Source organism: Canis lupus, chromosome X (assembly GCF_003254725.2).
Source record: "Canis lupus dingo isolate Sandy chromosome X, ASM325472v2, whole genome shotgun sequence".
Lineage (NCBI taxonomy): Eukaryota > Metazoa > Chordata > Mammalia > Carnivora > Canidae > Canis > Canis lupus.
Window position 1 is genome coordinate 19,416,226 of NC_064281.1, and position 16,808 is coordinate 19,433,033.

At 42.4% G+C, this 16,808-nt stretch overlaps 2 protein-coding genes across 2 annotated transcripts in view; one reads left to right on the forward strand and one right to left on the reverse strand.

The window, feature by feature from the left end:
- Positions 1-11,117, reverse strand: part of ACOT9 (acyl-CoA thioesterase 9) — an 89,871-nt gene extending 78,754 nt beyond the window's left edge. Inside the window, exons 1-2 of the mRNA XM_035711937.2 lie at positions 10,740-11,117; positions 7,299-7,379 (exon numbers count right to left, since the gene is read on the reverse strand). The gene's annotated coding sequence lies outside the window, so the exon portion shown is untranslated. The remainder of the gene's footprint in view (positions 1-7,298; positions 7,380-10,739) is intronic.
- A 221-nt stretch (positions 11,118-11,338) lies between these two features.
- SAT1 (spermidine/spermine N1-acetyltransferase 1) lies at positions 11,339-14,362 on the forward strand. Its single transcript, XM_025438667.3, has 6 exons — positions 11,339-11,620; positions 11,837-11,888; positions 11,979-12,062; positions 13,458-13,559; positions 13,653-13,693; positions 13,839-14,362. The coding sequence occupies exons 1-6, from the start codon at positions 11,555-11,557 to the stop codon at positions 14,007-14,009; spliced, it is 516 nt and encodes a 171-aa protein (XP_025294452.1). The 5' UTR covers positions 11,339-11,554; the 3' UTR covers positions 14,010-14,362.
- Positions 14,363-16,808: the final 2,446 nt, after the last annotated feature.

Below are 16,808 nucleotides of genomic sequence, written 5' to 3' on the forward strand. Positions count from 1 at the left end.
ATGAAGATATAAAAATGGCCAACAAACATATGAAAAGATGTTCAATGTCACTAATTATCAGAGAACCGCAAATCAAAATCACAGTGACCTATCACCTCCCACCTTTTAGGATGACCACTACCCCCACTCAAAAAAAAATCCAAAAACAAAAGTTAAACCCAGAAAATAACAAGCGCTGGTACAGATATGGAGAAAAGAGAACCCTCATGTACTGTTGGTGGGAATGTAAAATGATGCAGCCTCTATGGAAAACGGTGTACAGGTTCCCCCAAAATTAAAAAATAGACCATATGATCTAGCAATACCATTTCTGAGTATAGATCCTACAGAATTGAAAATGGGATCTTGAAAAGATATTTGCACACCTATGTTCACTGTACCATTATTCATAAGAGCCAGCAGCCATTAGAAACGACAAATACCCACCATTTGCTTCAACGTGGATAGAACTGGAGGGTATTATGCTGAGTGAAGTAAGTCAATCGGAGAAGGACAAACATTATATGGTCTCATTCATTGGGGAATATAAAAAATAGTGAAAGGAAATAAAGGGGAAAGGAGAGAAAATGAGTGGGAAATATCAGTGAGGGTGACAAAACATGAGAGACTCCTAACTCTGAGAAATGAACAAGGGGTAGTGGAAGGGGAGGCGAACGGGAGGATGGGGTGACTGGATCACGGGCACTGAGGGGGGCACTTGACGGGATGAGCACTGGGTGTTATGCTATATGTCGGCAAATCGAACTCCAATAAAAAAAAATATACCAAAAAAAGGGGATCCCTGGATGGCTCAGCAGTTTAGTCCCTGCCTTCGGCCCAGGGCATGGTCCTGGAGTCCCAGGATCCAGTCCCACATCAGGCTCCCTGCATGGAGCCTGCTTCTCTCTCTATGTCTCTGCCTCCCTCTCTCTCTGTGTGTCTCTCAAGAATAAATAAATAAAATCTTTAAAAATATATATATACAAAAAATTAAATAAACCTATCTTCTAGTTTATAAAAAAAAAAGCCAGAAGATGGAAGCAACCTAAATGTCCCTCAATGGATAGATGGATAGAGAAATGTGGCATATGATATGATTGTACTCATATGTGGAATTTAAGAAACAAAACAAATGAGCAAAGAGGGAAAAGAGAGAGAAAGAGACAAAACAAAACAAAACACAGACTCTTAAGTGTAGAGAACAAACTGAAGGTTACCAGAGGGGCGGTGGATGGATAGGTTCAGTGAAATAGGTGAGGGGGACTAAGGAGTGCACTTGTCATGATGAGCACCAAGTGATGTATGGAAATGTTGAATCACTATATTGTACACCTGAAATTAATATTACACTGTAGGTTAACAAATTGGAATTTTTAAAAAGATTTATTTATTCATGAGAGACACAGAGAGAGAGGCAGACATAGGCAGAGGCAGAAGCAAGCTCCTCGCAAGGAGCCTGATGCGGGACTCGATCCCGGACCCCAGGATCATGCCCTGAGCTGAAGGCAGACGCTCAACTGCTGAGCCACCCAGGTGTCCCAACAAACTGGAATTTAAATGAAGACTTTAAAAAATAAAATTTGTGGGATCCCTGGGTGGCGCAGCGGTTTGGCGCCTGCCTTTGGCCCAGGGCGCGATCCTGGAGACCGGGGATCGAATCCCACGTCGGGCTCCCGGTGCATGGAGCCTGCTTCTCCCTCTGCCTGTGTCTCTGCCTCTCTCTCTGTGACTATCATAAATAAATAAATTGAAAAAAAATAAATAATAAAATTTGTGAAACTTTGCATAGAAAAAAAGAAATGTGGTATATACATACAATGGATTACTATTCAACTTTTTAAAAGAAGTCTTATAATAAGCTACAACATGGATAAACCTTGAAGACATTATGCTAAGTGAAATAAGCCAGTCACAAAAATACAATGTATGATTCCCTTATATGAGGTATCTAAAGTCTTTAAACTCAGAACAGCTGGAATACTACAGAGAGAAAAGTGATCACCTCTTACAAGGTAGGAGTGTGCAGAAAAGAAAGGGAGGGGATTATCAGAGTATAAAATGGCATGGAGAGGGAGCCTTTGTAAGCTGCTTCAGGAAAGCAGTACAGTGCACAATCGGAAACTTTAGAAATCTGCTCCTGAGAGTCTTCCTTGCCTGAAAAGTGCTCAATGGGGAAATAGCACAGAATCGCAGGAGGGGCAGTGAGGTCTCAATATTCCCGCAGACACAAAGAACAGGGGTGCTTGGGAAAAAGCTCAACTTGTGCCATAAACCACAAGCCGCAGTCGGATTGGGGGAACGATGTTGTCCTATGTCCCATTAAAGGACTGGAACGCAGCCACCCTCCACGGGCATCCAAGTGGAACACATGCGCACTCAAGTGGGTGAACGTCCCAGGGCCTGGCAGTGGAGAGAAGCGGGCTGTACTCCGTTCCTCCGGGAGAGGCAGAGCCAGTGAGCACACAAGACAGCAAAAGCCCTGCCACTGACCAGCACCCTTCAAATTGTAGGAATCTGTTCCCCCATGCCTGCCCACAGGAGGATCTAAGTCAGTGTCCACTGAGAGACTACAGTTCGGTACATGGGCAGAGCTCTTGTCTCCAGGGCTGGAGATCTGGCCACCACCATTTTTTCCCCTCCTTTTACCCTGGAGAGGTGAGACTCCAAGGAACAAATGCCTAATAGGGCAAACAACTTACACTGAACCCTGCCATCTGGCAAGGGGCGGGGCATCTCTGCCCAGGCACAGACACCTGAGAATCAGTGCAGTAGGCTCCTCCCCCAGAATACCAGCTGGAAGAACAGGGGAACAGCGAGTTTACTGATCAAACAGCACTGGAAAGCTCCAAGACTGAGGGAAAATAATATATAGAACTCAAGGGGTTTGCCTTATGATTCGTCTATCTTTCAGGTTAAAAATTTCCAACGTTTTTTCTCTTTTCTTGTTTTAACTACAATATTTTATCAACTCTTCATTTTTAAGTTTTTTCCTTTTTGACTTTCAGATTTTTACAATTACAAGTCATAGATAGTCTTCATTTTTGGCTTCCTTTCTTCCAATGTATACAATTTAAGTTTTGTAGATATATGTTTTTTTTGGGGGGGTTGTCTTGTTTTGTTTTGTTTTATAGTTTTGGAATTTAGTACCTTCTAACATATGGACCAAAATATACTCAGAACCAAATGAAACACCATGTTAGTCCACTCTGTGAGACTATATTCTCTCTTCTTTCCCATCTCACCCCCCTCTTTTGTCTTCTTGTTTTTGTTTTTGTTGTTGCTGTTGTTTCTCTATATAAGTTTTGCTTTTTTAATATAAATTTGGAATTTAGTACGTTCTAACATATAGACCAAAATACACTCAGAACCAAGAGGATCACTGTCTTGGTCTACTCTGTGAGACTATATTCTCTCCTTCCCCTCCCTTTTTAAATTTTTCATTTTTTTAAATTTGTTTTTCACTTTCATGGTCTTTTTAAAATTCTTTTTCTTTTATGACTGGTCCCTGATCTCTTCATAATTGTCTACGGTGTATTTTACTTAGGTCATGGTTGATATTTTTGACTCTGTTCACTCATACAGCCATTCTGCACTGGACAAAATGACTAGAAGGAAGAATTCACCACAAAAGAAAGAACCAGAAGTAATACTCTCTGCTACAGATGTAATGGATATGGATTTAAGTAAGATGTCACTGATACAATACAGGATTACAATTATAAAATTACTGGTGGCTCTTGAAAAAAGCATAAAAGACTCTAGAGATTCTCTTACTGCAAAATTGAGATCTAATCAGGCCGAAATTATAAATACCTTAACTTAGATGCAGTCTAAACTGGATACTCTAACAGCTAGGATTAATGAGGCAGAAGAGAAAGTGAGTGATGTAGAAGACAAGTTGATGGAAAGGAAGGAAGCTGAGGAAAAGAGAGAAAAACAACTAAGAGCCCATGAGGAGAGACTTCAGGAATTAACTGATAGTTTGAGAAAGAATAATATTCACCTTATTGGGATTCCAGAGACATAGAGAGAAAGAGAGGACCAGAAAGTATGTTTGAACAAATCAAAGAGGAGAACTTCCCTAATCTAGGGAAGGAAACAGGCATACATATCCAAGTGATGGGAAGGAAACCCCCCCCCCAAATCAACAAAAAAACAATCAACACCTTGACACATAATAGTGAAGCTTGGAAATTTCAGAGATAAAAGGAAAATACTAAAAGCAGCTCGAGACAAGAGATTCCTAACTTACATGGAGAGAAATATCAGATTAACAGCAGACCTATCCACAGAGAACTGGCAGGCCAGAAAAGCCTGGCATGATATATTCAGGGTACTAAATGAGAAAAACATGCAGCCCAAACTACTTTATCTAGCAAGGCTGTCATTCAGAATAGAAGGAGAGATAAAGAGCTTCCAGGATAGACAGAAACTAAAAGAATACATGACCACCAGATCAGCTCTACAAGAAATATTAAGGGGGACACTGTAAGCAAAGAGGGAGCCCAAAGAAACAACCTGCAGAAACAGAGACTGTATAGGTAATACTATTATTTGCAAGATGAAAAATTGCTAGAGATTTGTTATACAATACGCATATAGCTAACACTACGGTATTGCACAAATGGTTAAAAATGGTTGAGTTGGTAAATTTTATGTGGGTTTTTTTCACAATTAAAAGAAAAGACTATCTTGCTAGCAGACTACTCTGTAGACTCTCCTTGCTGGCTTGATGAAGTAAACAGCCATACTGGGTGAGCCCATGTGATAAGGAACTGCAGGCAGCTTCTAGAAACCACAGGTGGCCTCAACCAACAGCCAGAAAGAAGCCAACATAGTTAGTCGAGGAAATGAATTCTACCAGTGCCAACAACTGGAGCTCGCAAGTGGATTCTTCTTTGGCCATACTCCCACATGAGAATGCAGCCTGGCTGATGCCTTGAGTAGAGGAACCAGATAAGCCATGCCTGGACTCCCAACCTACAGAAACTGCAATAATAAATGTATGTAATTTAAGCCACTATGTTTGTGGTCATTTGTTATGTGGCAAAAGACAACCAATACAAAAGGGATGGTATAAAAAACTTGCTTCCAAATAACTGCCTTGCTCCTGTGGAACCCTAAATAAAAAGGGCTCATGGTGGATACTAATGGCCCTTGGGCCAACAAGACCAGTCTTAAGTTATAAACATTCAGAGACTTGGAATATATTCATGTCTTTGCCTGAAAGTCACTCAGCTTATACATCTGCTGGTTTCCAGGAGGTATTTTCTACAGATTTAACACAATTGCCAAGAAGAGGGGAAAAAGTCATGGTCACATGTCTTAAAGTTCAACCCCAGGGTCTCAGGGTCTCTCTACCATAATTCTTTATGATCTTCAGTGAGAGCCCCATGGAGTACAATAGTAACAGCCTGGGATAGGTTTAGACTAGGATAATAAATTTATAGATTTCATCTTATAAATACATAGGGATATGTATGGGATAACTTGTTATAACATGAATATGTCTCTGTCTCAGTCTAATGATACAACCTCTCATTCTTTGGTTTGTTATAGGCATTCTTTATGGCAATGGTCAGAAATGAGCAGAACTGGGCATATCCATGGGATTTCAAATATGATCACCCCTATTTCTGCATGTTTCCAAACAATATCTACCACTCCTGATCTGTCTTTGACCAAAGAGATTCTTATCCCCACTTCTTGTCAAGCCAGGAGAATGGAGACTTTCTGACCTTTTGGTTCCCTTTTTCCTTACAAGTGTATAAAGTGGAAGTAGCTAGGGGTGGGGTGTGCTGTGAGATGGACAAAAGTAGGCAATAGGGGTAATTGGAAGCATACAGGCCATCCATCCCATCTGTGGCCATGCTGAGCCAGAAACTCAAATGTGGTTAGTCTTCCATGGCAGGTCAAAGTCATTGTCTCAGACCTCCACAACTTTCCAGATGTGCCAGCAGAAAAGAAAGGACTTTCTTGGTGCCAATGAGAAAAGACACTGATTGGCATGGCTTGGAACACAATATTGACAAAGCAGGTGGCACACTCTGATTGGCAGCCCCCCTATTACCACCAAGAACCATCTATTTGTGTGTAGGGGGAAAATAATTTTTCAAAAGCAGGAAATGCTTTTCTGGGAAACAACTAGCCATCCATTACAAGCCCTTACCTTTCCTCTTGTTCAGTTTATTTCAGACTATACCATGAAGTCCTAGTTCCAGTCATACCCATGCTCCCTGTGGTGAGCAGTGAGTTCCTCTTTTGCCTAAACTAGTTAGAATCAGATACCATTACTTGCAAACAGGAGGCCTGATTAATATCTTACTTATTACTGATCAGCCTCTTGACTGCAGCCTAAAGTAACGTAATACTTTACATTTACAAAGAGAAGTCTCACACTTTTGGTGGTCCACCCCTAAAGATGAAACAGATTTCCAGGTCCTAATGTATGATTTCTCAAATAAAGAAAAATGATAGAGAAAAAAATCTTGGCCCAAAACAGGGTGTTTTCCTGGGGCTGGCTGTTTTTATTGATCATTCCCAAAGGGTGTCACCCACACATAGGAAGAAGACCCCCTCGGGGGAAGACCCAAACACTAGTCTATCCCAAGTATTATAACCTGTGTAATACAGATGTCAGATGTTATCAAAATTTATCTCGTTTGAGCTAGAGCAAGCATAGCTGGAGAGTTATCTCAAATTATACTTTCATGTAATGAGGACCTGAATTCAGTGTTTCTCTGGCTTCACATCAACAAAATTACATCCCTGCTCACCTAGCACTTCCAGGAATCTTCCCAAGGAAACACTCAGAAACCTGGGCCAAATTTGGACAGAAAGATGTTCATCAAAGCATTATCATTGAAAAAATCTAAATCTTCAACAAGAGAATGGTAATAAACTCCACAGAATTGAACTCTAAGAAGCTATTACAGTTTTTTAAAAATTTAAAAATACCTAATGACATGGAAAAATACACCACAAATATTAATAGTAATAAAGCTAACAGGCCAGGTGCTATGCTGAGTACTTTACACGTATTACCTCATTTTTTTTTATTTATGACAGTCACACACAGAGAGAGAGAGAGAGAGAGAGAGAGGCAGAGACACAGGCAGAGGGAGAAGCAGGCTCCATGCACCGGGAGCGCGACGTGGGATTCGATCCCGGGTCTCCAGGATCGCGCCCTGGGCCAAAGGCAGGCGCCAAACCGCTGCGCCACCCAGGGATCCCGTATTACCTCATTTAATCCTCACAACAACTAACTATATTAAGGATATTCTTATTTACTCATCATAGACATAGAAATGGTGACTTACCAAGGTTAAGTAGATGACATGGTCACACAGATGGGGCATTCAATTCCAAAGCTGTAGTAGCTAAGCAGCCACCACACTGCTCTGAAAGATAGAAATTATAGTTATAGGATACCAATGTTATCATTACATGCATACACATAGAGGTAATTTTTAAAATATTTTTAAAGGTATAACAAAAAAGCAAAAACCAGTCAGAATGGACACTACAACCAATCAGAATGGAAGCCAGATGTAAACAACCAAAATGGCATCTAGTTTGTTAGCCTTTGCTGTATAACAAACTACCCCCAAAACTTAGTAGCTTAAAACAGCCATTTTATTGGCTCATGATTCTTTGAGTTGATGTGGCCTGAGATCAGCTAGGTGGTTATTCTGTTGGTTTTGCCTCGAGTCACTGGTATGACTACAAACACCTGACAGCTCAATTGGGATTGGATGGCCCAAGATGGCCTCACTTACATATCTTGCAGTTGGTGCTGGCTACCAGCTGGACCCTACTCTTCATGAAGTCTTTTTCTTTAAGATTGATTTTATTTATTTATCTATTTATTTATTTATGAGAGACACACAGAGAGATAGGCAGAGACACAGGCAGAAGGAGAAGCAGGCTCCTTGCAAGGAGCCCAATGCGGTACTCGATCCCAGATCCCAGGATCACGTCCTGAGCCAAAGGCAGAGGCTCAACCACTGAGCCACCCAGGCGTCCCTTCATGAGGTCTTTCCTCCTCAAGGAGGCTAACTCAAGTTTCCTCATATGGTGGCAGCAGTGCTCCAAGAGGGCATGAGCAGAATCTTTAAGACCTTTTGAGGTGTTGCTTAGAAGTTATACATCACCACTTCTACAGCATTCTATTGGTCAAGGCAAGTCACAAAGCCAGTCCAGATTCAAGGAATGGGGAAATAGACTCTACCTCTTGATGAGAGGAGCTGCAATGAATTTGTGGCCATTTAAAATCTACTACACTGTATACACCTACTGAGTATCAGCCCTGTATGTATATGTACATAGAAAAAAAGACTGGAAGGAAATCAACCTAACAGGATTATTTTTATGAACTTTTTGTATTTCTGCCATTCTCCAATTTTCTTAATAAATATCTATTACCTTTATAAGTAGAAAACCCTGACACCTTCCATAATAGTTTAACAGGGCAGGTTGGACAGCTTCACTTTGGCATGGAAATCAACATAATTTCTCCTTTCCTAGCTCTGTCACTTCCTAGCTTTGACAGTTTTGTAACCCTTCAGAGCTTCCAATTTTCTCAGCCATAAAGATGGAGCTAACATCACCTATTTCACAAGACAGTTGTAAAGATCAAATGAGACAATGAATATAAAACACCCACAACATGCCTTGGTGGTTTCCCTTCCTCCCACTCCACCTGTACCAAGACCTCCTTAGTTTTATAGGAATTCTCTTTCTCACAAAGCTTAAACTCTGTTGTAGTAAACTACATACACACACATCTCTAAAAGTAAACTGTATGCCCTGAGGGCTGGTTTCCAGACTTAATCCACTCCCAAGTACCTAGCACAAGACTCAGTAAGTTCTTGTTGATTCATTAACCAAATCAAAGTTTTCCACTTAATCCCTTTTTCTGCAGTTTTAAATATAAATTCCTGTATCAAGAGTGATGTTGGTTATCCAATGTATGTATCCCCGATGATGGAAAAGCCTAACATGGTTCACCACCATAAGAAAATTCAAATTTTTTATGGTTCTAAGCCTCTACATGTACACAAATACAGTCACAATGGGTTGATTTTTTTTTGTTTTTTTTTTGTTGTTGTTGTTGTTTTTGTTTAGCCATCCACTTTCCAGGATAGGCTCTTCTTGCGGCACCCGGCTCGCTCAGTTGGTAGAGCGTGTGACTCTTGGTCTCAGGATTGTGAGTTCAAGCTCCAGGTTAGGTGGAGAGATTACTTAAAAAATAAAATCATACGAAGAAACGGCTCTTCTTGCCATAAGAAGCAATTTCTGTTTTCTTTTTTTTTAAGATTTTTTATGTATTTATTGATAGAGACACAGAGAGAATGAGAGGCAGAGACAGAGGCAGAGGTAGAAGCAGGCTCCATGCAGAGAGCCCGACGTGGGACTCATCCAGGGTCTCCAGGATCACGCCCTGGGCTGCAGGCGGCGCTAAACCGCTGCGCCACCGGGGCTGCCCGCAATTTCTGTTTTCATAAAAGCATGAAATTAAAACTGGGAATATAGAATACGTAGAAAAAAGTGAAATAAATTTTAACAAAACAATCATTATTCTGAAAAAACTATGCAACCCAAACTGAAAACAGCCTTGCTATTGCTTCAACAAGGCAGCTATCACTAGTGCTTAGTTATGGAGGGTCTAATTTACGTTATCAGTAATCACACAGGTAACATGCTCTCATAGTTCCTCCCACAAGTTAGATCCAAACAGAGTAGAGAGAAGGGAGTATGAATGGTCATCCATGTATCATGGTGTCAGGAAAGACACAACCTAACGTGGCTTAGGTAGATGCAAATCAATGCTATTTTTAAAGATCTTTGAGAAAGACATTTCATAAACTCCCAGATGACTCACCATGCATAACATCTCCAGAGGGTGGGAAGGGCAACAAAGAGCCTACTTTTGCTTTCTTTTTTACATACAGGATATTGCTAACAAATGCAGAGAAACAATTGTTGAATGTTTGTGGTCATCTGGTGATAGTCCACCTCTCATTCCACACTGAGAAACCTGTGAGCCCCTTTTATGCTTTGGCTCCTCCTGGAATCCAGGCAGAGTGGCCAAAGCAAGCCCCCAGGGCCTCTGTCTGGGAAGGTGGGTTGTAAAACAAAAACTGTATCTGCAAGAGGCCAGAACACTTGTTCCAGTGGGAACAACTGAAAAAGAGCTATACTCTAATTCAACCGTTCTGAAACATTTTGTTCTCAGGACATTTAAAAATTACTGAAGAATCCAAAAAGCGTATCTTTGAAAATTCTATGAAACATAAGAATACACAAGCACACATCCCTTTAGTCACCAGAGCAATGTCATCACACATTCTGTAAATCTGTGATCATTTGAAAATGAAAAGTTAAAGAAAAGGGGGGGAAAGCAGCACAGAGAATGGAGCAAGTAGGGATTACATCAACTTTCAACAGCGATGGAAGCCAGAAGGTAACCTGACATCACCACTACACTGAAAGAAAATAACATCCAACCCCAAACTCTATAAACAGTGAAAGAAATCCTTCAAGATGAATTGAAGACATATTTAGACAACCAACGCAGAAAGTTTTTCTGTACTGAAGGAAATTGTGAAAAGTGCCCGTCAGGCAGGAGAGCGTTTCCACAAGGAAGGTCAGAGATTTAACAAAGAATAAGAAGGAAAGAAAATTAGGAAAGAACGCTGTGCTAACTCTAAAAATTACAAGTATGAGAGAAAAATTATTGAGGAATCCAAATAGTTTACCTTAGGAAACTGTAGAAAACACAAGAATATACAAGCACGCATTACGTTAGTCATCAGAGCAGTGACTTCACACACACACATCAGGTCGCCTCTGGAAAATTCCCACAAGAATGAAAAGGGGCAGTGACGCCTCACTATTATTATGAAACTCGTTTTGACACAGACTCCCTGAAAGGACCCTGGGATCTGCAGGGTCCCCCACAGCACACTTTAGAGAACCGCTGCTCTCATCCTCACGTTGCCCAAGGCAGGTTCTCCTGAGTTCCACTCCCCTCCGGCCAAGGGAGAAACGGCAAGGTCACCGGCCCGGGTTCACAAGAGGAACTACTCTTTTCCTTTCGCAAAGGTGACCGGGTGACGCACAAGCTAGAAAGTCGGGTTTCCGGGAAGGCGTCGAGAGGCGCCGCGAGAGGGCGCCCCGAGAGAAGCCCGCGGCGCGCCTCGCCCCTCCCGCGCCCCCGCCCGCGCCCCCGCCCGCGCCCGCGCCTGCGCCCGCCGGGTTCACACGGAAGCCCGGAAGAGGGGGAGGCGCCCGGAAGAGGGGGGCGGTCGCGGCCTCATTGGACGAGCTGCCTCCGCCTCACGCCCGGAGGCGGGGCTACTTGGCCCTAAAAAGCGGGACCCGGCGGCCGCTAAAGCGCGCCGTTCTGGTCGCAGTCTGGCCGACGTGCTCGTTGCTCGCCGAGGTCCGCCGGGTCATGGTGCCAGCCTGACTGGGAAGAGGACGCTCCGGGGAGACGAATGAGGAACCACCTCCTACTACTGTTCAAGTACAGGGGCCTGGTCCGCAAAGGGAAGAAAAGCAAAAGACGAAAATGGCTAAATTCGTGATCCGCCCGGCCACCGCCGCCGACTGCAGTGACATCCTGCGGCTGATCAAGGTAGCGGGAGGCCCGGGCCGCCCCTGGGGAGGGGGAAAGTGGGGAGCCGCTCCGGCGGGTTCCCCTTTGTCCGCCCGCTCCCCCCAGCTTCAGCCGGGCCGCTCGATTCTGGGAACGAATCGCCGCCCCGCCCACCCCGTTCCCTCTGAGCTGCCTGGGCCAGGGCCTCACTTAGTTTTCTCCCTCTCTCCCTTTCTCCCGTGTGCATCGCCCCAGGAACTGGCTAAATACGAATACATGGAAGAGCAAGTAATGTTAACTGAAAAAGGTAACGCGACTGTACCAGGGCGGGGGAAGGGTGTCTGGTACTTGGCATCTTCACCGAGGCCATCACTGTCCCCGATGCCCCTTCTTGCAGATCTACTAGAGGATGGTTTCGGAGAGCACCCTTTCTACCACTGCCTGGTTGCAGAAGTGCCCAAGGAGCACCAGTCTCCGGAAGGTAACGCCGCCCCCCCCCCCCCCCCCCCGCTTCCAGAAGCCAAACACCAAGTGTTGTATAAAACATAGAGTGTCTGTTGTGTAGAACCACTGACAACGCAGGCCAAAGTTACTGAGAAATTGGCCAGAAATAATAGCCAGTGTTCAAACTACTGAGGAAAAAGAAAATAGATGTCCTGCACATAATAATAGGGCGGGTTGAAAGAGCTGTTTAAGTAAGTATCAGAATGCTGTGGAGACCTGGAAGGGTTAGGTATAATGTCATTTATTGTAATTCAGTTCTTGTTTGACCCTAACGTAACCTTTTTTGTAATTGTGTTAAATCACATTTTTTTCTTTAATTTGTCCCAATCTTCAGGTTACAGTCTCTAGCTTCGCCATGTACATGGCCCTTCCGTGTACATGGATGGGCGGGGAGGTAACTAAAAGATCCTTTACACAATAAAGTAGATGATCATGATAAATGAGGTAAGGTCCTATTATCACACACTTAAAACACGGTAGATCAGAAACTCCAGTGTACTCTCTTCCTGTGTTTGCAAAGGACTATAAAATGGCTAGAAAGTTTAATTTGAAACCTTTGCCTCCATTTGAAATTATAGACACCCTATTTTTATAGGGAGTCAGATTGTTTTATTTTTTTTTTTTTTGCTGGTCCCTGTTGACTGGTCAGAAGACAGAGCTAAAAGGGGAAGTTGTTTGGGTGGGTGCTTCACTTTTTTCTTAAGTCTCTTCCCCAAGCTAGAAGAAATGAACGGAAAACATAAGGGATGAGGTACTTTTTGGAGGTATGTGGATGTTACATAAGAGCTATTTCTGGGTACCTCTGCTTCTTCTGGCTTAAAACTGGGGAGAGCAAATTGAAAATCTGAATTGGAAGGCAAGTTCTGAAATTAAACGTTACACTTTTGATGGCCTGATGTCCTGACCTTAAGGAAGCAGAGTTTCTAATCTACAAATATTTACTATTCTGAACTGCCGTGTAAACCCGACTTATTCCCAAGTCAACATACCAATATATCAATAGGATGTGAATAATGTGTGTGTTTAGTTTAAGACTACAGCAGTTTTGCTCTGGCAAGTAATGAAAGTCTCACTTCCTGGGGTGTGAGATCCAGCAGATCGCAGAGCGGCCAGTCCCATGATTTTAGCCTCGCTTCAGCTAGCTCTAATGTGTGCTTTTTGCAAATACATGTCCTGAGAACAGTGAGATCATCCAAAAGTGGCCTGGACTGCACTAGCATAAAAATCAGGAGACAGTCCCGTTTCAGTGCCTACTTACTTCTATAATACATGCATGTTTATTTTCTAAAACCTATGATAGGCTTCTGATTTTGCAGCTACAACTTTTATGGGTTGCTTTTCGTTCACATCTCATGTGATATTCTTATTACAGGACACAGTGTTGTGGGTTTTGCCATGTACTACTTTACCTATGATCCATGGATTGGCAAACTGTTGTATCTTGAGGACTTCTTCGTAATGAGTGATTATAGAGGTATGGCTGAGTTTAGGAGGAGATGCCCTAAAGAGAAACCAGGACTTAACATCCTGAAGATGACTTTTTAAATGGTACTTCTCTTTCTTTTAGGCTTTGGCATAGGATCAGAAATTCTGAAGAACCTAAGCCAGGTACGTCTTGGTTTGGGGGGAGGGGCAGGGGGTTTGGTTTCCAGATTTGTAAGGGTTACTGAATTATTTTAATGACTGGAACAGATTTGGGTCTTGGAAAGCAGGTGAAATGTCACTGAGTTTGTTTTACTCTCCCTTATAATAGGTTGCGATGAAATGTCGCTGCAGCAGCATGCACTTCTTGGTAGCAGAATGGAATGAACCATCTATCAACTTCTACAAAAGAAGAGGTGCTTCTGACCTGTCCAGCGAAGAGGGATGGAGACTCTTCAAGATCGACAAGGAGTACTTGCTAAAAATGGCAGCAGAGGAGTAAGGCGTGTGCCGGTGCAGACGATGACAGCTTCCATTCTATTTTAGATTAAGTTCTCAACTGATCTTGCTTTCTATCCTGTTTGTAGTCAAATAATAGAATGAACACCCATTCCAAAGCTTTATTACCAGTGGCGTTGTTGCATGTTTGAAATGCGGTCTGTTGAAGATGGCAATCTTGTATGCAGTTTGGAGTCAGATTTCTCCTTGAACATCTTTTGATAAACAAGGTGGTATGATCTTAATGTATATGAAAAAAACTTCATTCTTGTGAGTCATTTAAATGTGTACAATGTACACACTGGTACTTAGAGTTTCTGTTTTGATTCTTTTTTAATAAACTGCCCTTTGATTTAATTGGTATACGCATTTTGACTAATCTTTATTTCTCGAGACATTTTTCTTGCTGTTGAATGCAAAGTAAAAATGGCCAAGAAACATTAACTTGATAACCTTAAAATTGTTTACAGCCCATTTTTAACCCAATTTAAAGTGGTCATGAGCTGTTTGTTCTCAAAGTCTAGAAAGAAGCCAGTTGAATTCCATGGTTTTCTAGGAAGCAGCATGCAAAATGACTACACTGGTGACACTGTATGCTTCACCTGACAGAATTTTCAAGAGCTGAGCACCAGGTTAGAAAGTGAAGCCCATTTGTTAACCAAGTGAAAGGCGGAGATGGAATTCTCAATCACTGGGAATGGAAGGGGGCACACATCTTTCCCACAAAAGCCTCATCCCATACAAAATGCTATTTGAAGGGAAAGTGGATCACTTTGCTAATCAGGCAGGCATGAACCAACTTTTTAACAGGAAATGTGCAAATAAAAAGGTTAGAGGCAGGTTCAGGTACCAGTCAGGGAAATTAGTTTATTTGGAGGGCCAGTCTATGGTACTGTAGTACCACAATGGGCTCCTCTGTGGAAAAACCAATAGTGCTTCAAACAGGGTGGTAAACAAAAGCTTTCTCCAGAACTGAAAATGAAACTATGAAGGGGCATGAGAAAGAGATAGTCTTAGATAAATATTACGTCTTTAATAAAAAAATAGTTGTACTTTTCAGTAATCTCTACACCCAACATGGGGCTTGAACTCACAACTCCAAAGTCAAAGGTTGTACACTCGCACCCCTGTTACCTCCTTTTATTACTCATTACATTGAGCTAGATTCCTAAACCCAGCAATTCCCATAATAAAGAAAATGGTAATTAATAAGAACCACTGTGCTGATTTCCAAAATTAACGTTTCCCAACTCATCAGATACCTGAAAAACAATGATCCCTCTCTTTCTGTGTTCTCCAGGAAAGAAATACTAAGCTGCTCAGTGAAAGGGGGCTATCGCCCAGCATTCCTTGTTTTGGTATCTGTTCTGTCTTCCTAAATGTCTCTTCTGCCTTCCCTAAACCAGTGGGATCCTGTACTGTACTACTGAATACAAGAGAGCTTTGGGATTTATTGGTGGCTCAGAGAACATGCTATGAAAAGTTTCCAGAGTCCACGGTCCTGCTGGGATGATAAGTAACTAGGAGAGAGAAGCTGGCAAACATAAAAAGGGTTAATTAAAACACAGAGAGCCTTGTGGGGAAAGAAGGCATTTTGAAGACTGTGTTGTGGAAAGTGGGCCTCTTTGAGGAAAACACTTACATGCTGACTGTGGTTAAATACGTGAATAAATTAGATTAACCAACCGAGTTACAATATAACTCTTTGTTTTCTCGTTCTTCTTAAGAGTTTAGCCTAAAAATCCAGTGTTGTCACATGGAAGCTTTTATGAAGGTCATGTCCACTCTCAAGAAGCCCCTCACGTTTAAAATACAGAAGCTGATGCACCACAGTATCAGCCCACTGAATGCTTAGCTGAATTGCAATGACACCTCTTGAAAACCTAAACCGTAAAACAAATCTGTAAAGCTTGAAATCCTTAGGCAAGTAAGAAAACGTGTTCTGGGAAATTTTATGAAAGGAAATAGAAGACAATGGTAAAACCAGAAAGTGGGGAGAAAGATAGCTTCCTGTAAAGATAACTTTAGGTCAGCCCGGGTGGCTCGGTGGTTTAGTGCCGCTTTCAGCCCAGGGCCTGATCCTGGAGACCCGGGATCGAGTCTCATGTCAGGCTTCCTGCGTGGAGCCTCCTTCTCCCTCTGCCTGTGTCTCTGCCTCTGTGTGTGTGTGTGTCTCATGAATAAATAAACAAAATCTTTTTTTTAAAAAAAGGATAACTTTAAAATTACTATTTTACTAAAATATTATGCCTGACATAATCACTTGGGAAGAAGAGTATTTTGGACCTAAGGACTTGCCAATTATATCACATAGGATATTTCAGGGTTTTTCCTCTGTGTGTGTGTGTGTTCTAAAACAACTATTTGCTAAGTGTATTATGTTTCTCAAAAAACTTATAAAATCAAAATTTCTGAAACTATTAAAATGGGAAGTAGCTGGGTTTGTCTGTGTACAGGCTTATGACATCCTGCTACTAATCCTGCCACGGGGTTGAGAGTAGAGCTGTGGTCTGTCACTGTCCAAACCAGAGCCTAAGATCATCAGCTGCTTGGATTCCACAGGGCAGCCTCTCCAGGGAAAGAAAGTAGACTTTACACAAAAAGGCAGAAGCAGGACATCTGGGTGGCTCAGCGGTTGAGCGTCTGCCTTCCACTCAGGTTGTGATCCCAGGATCCTGGGATCGAGTCCCACATCGGGCTCCCTGCCGGGAGCCTGCTTCTCCCTCTGCCTCTCTCTCTCTCTCTCTCTCTCTCTGTGTGTGTGTGTGTGTGTCTCATGAATGAATAAATAAAATCTTTAAGG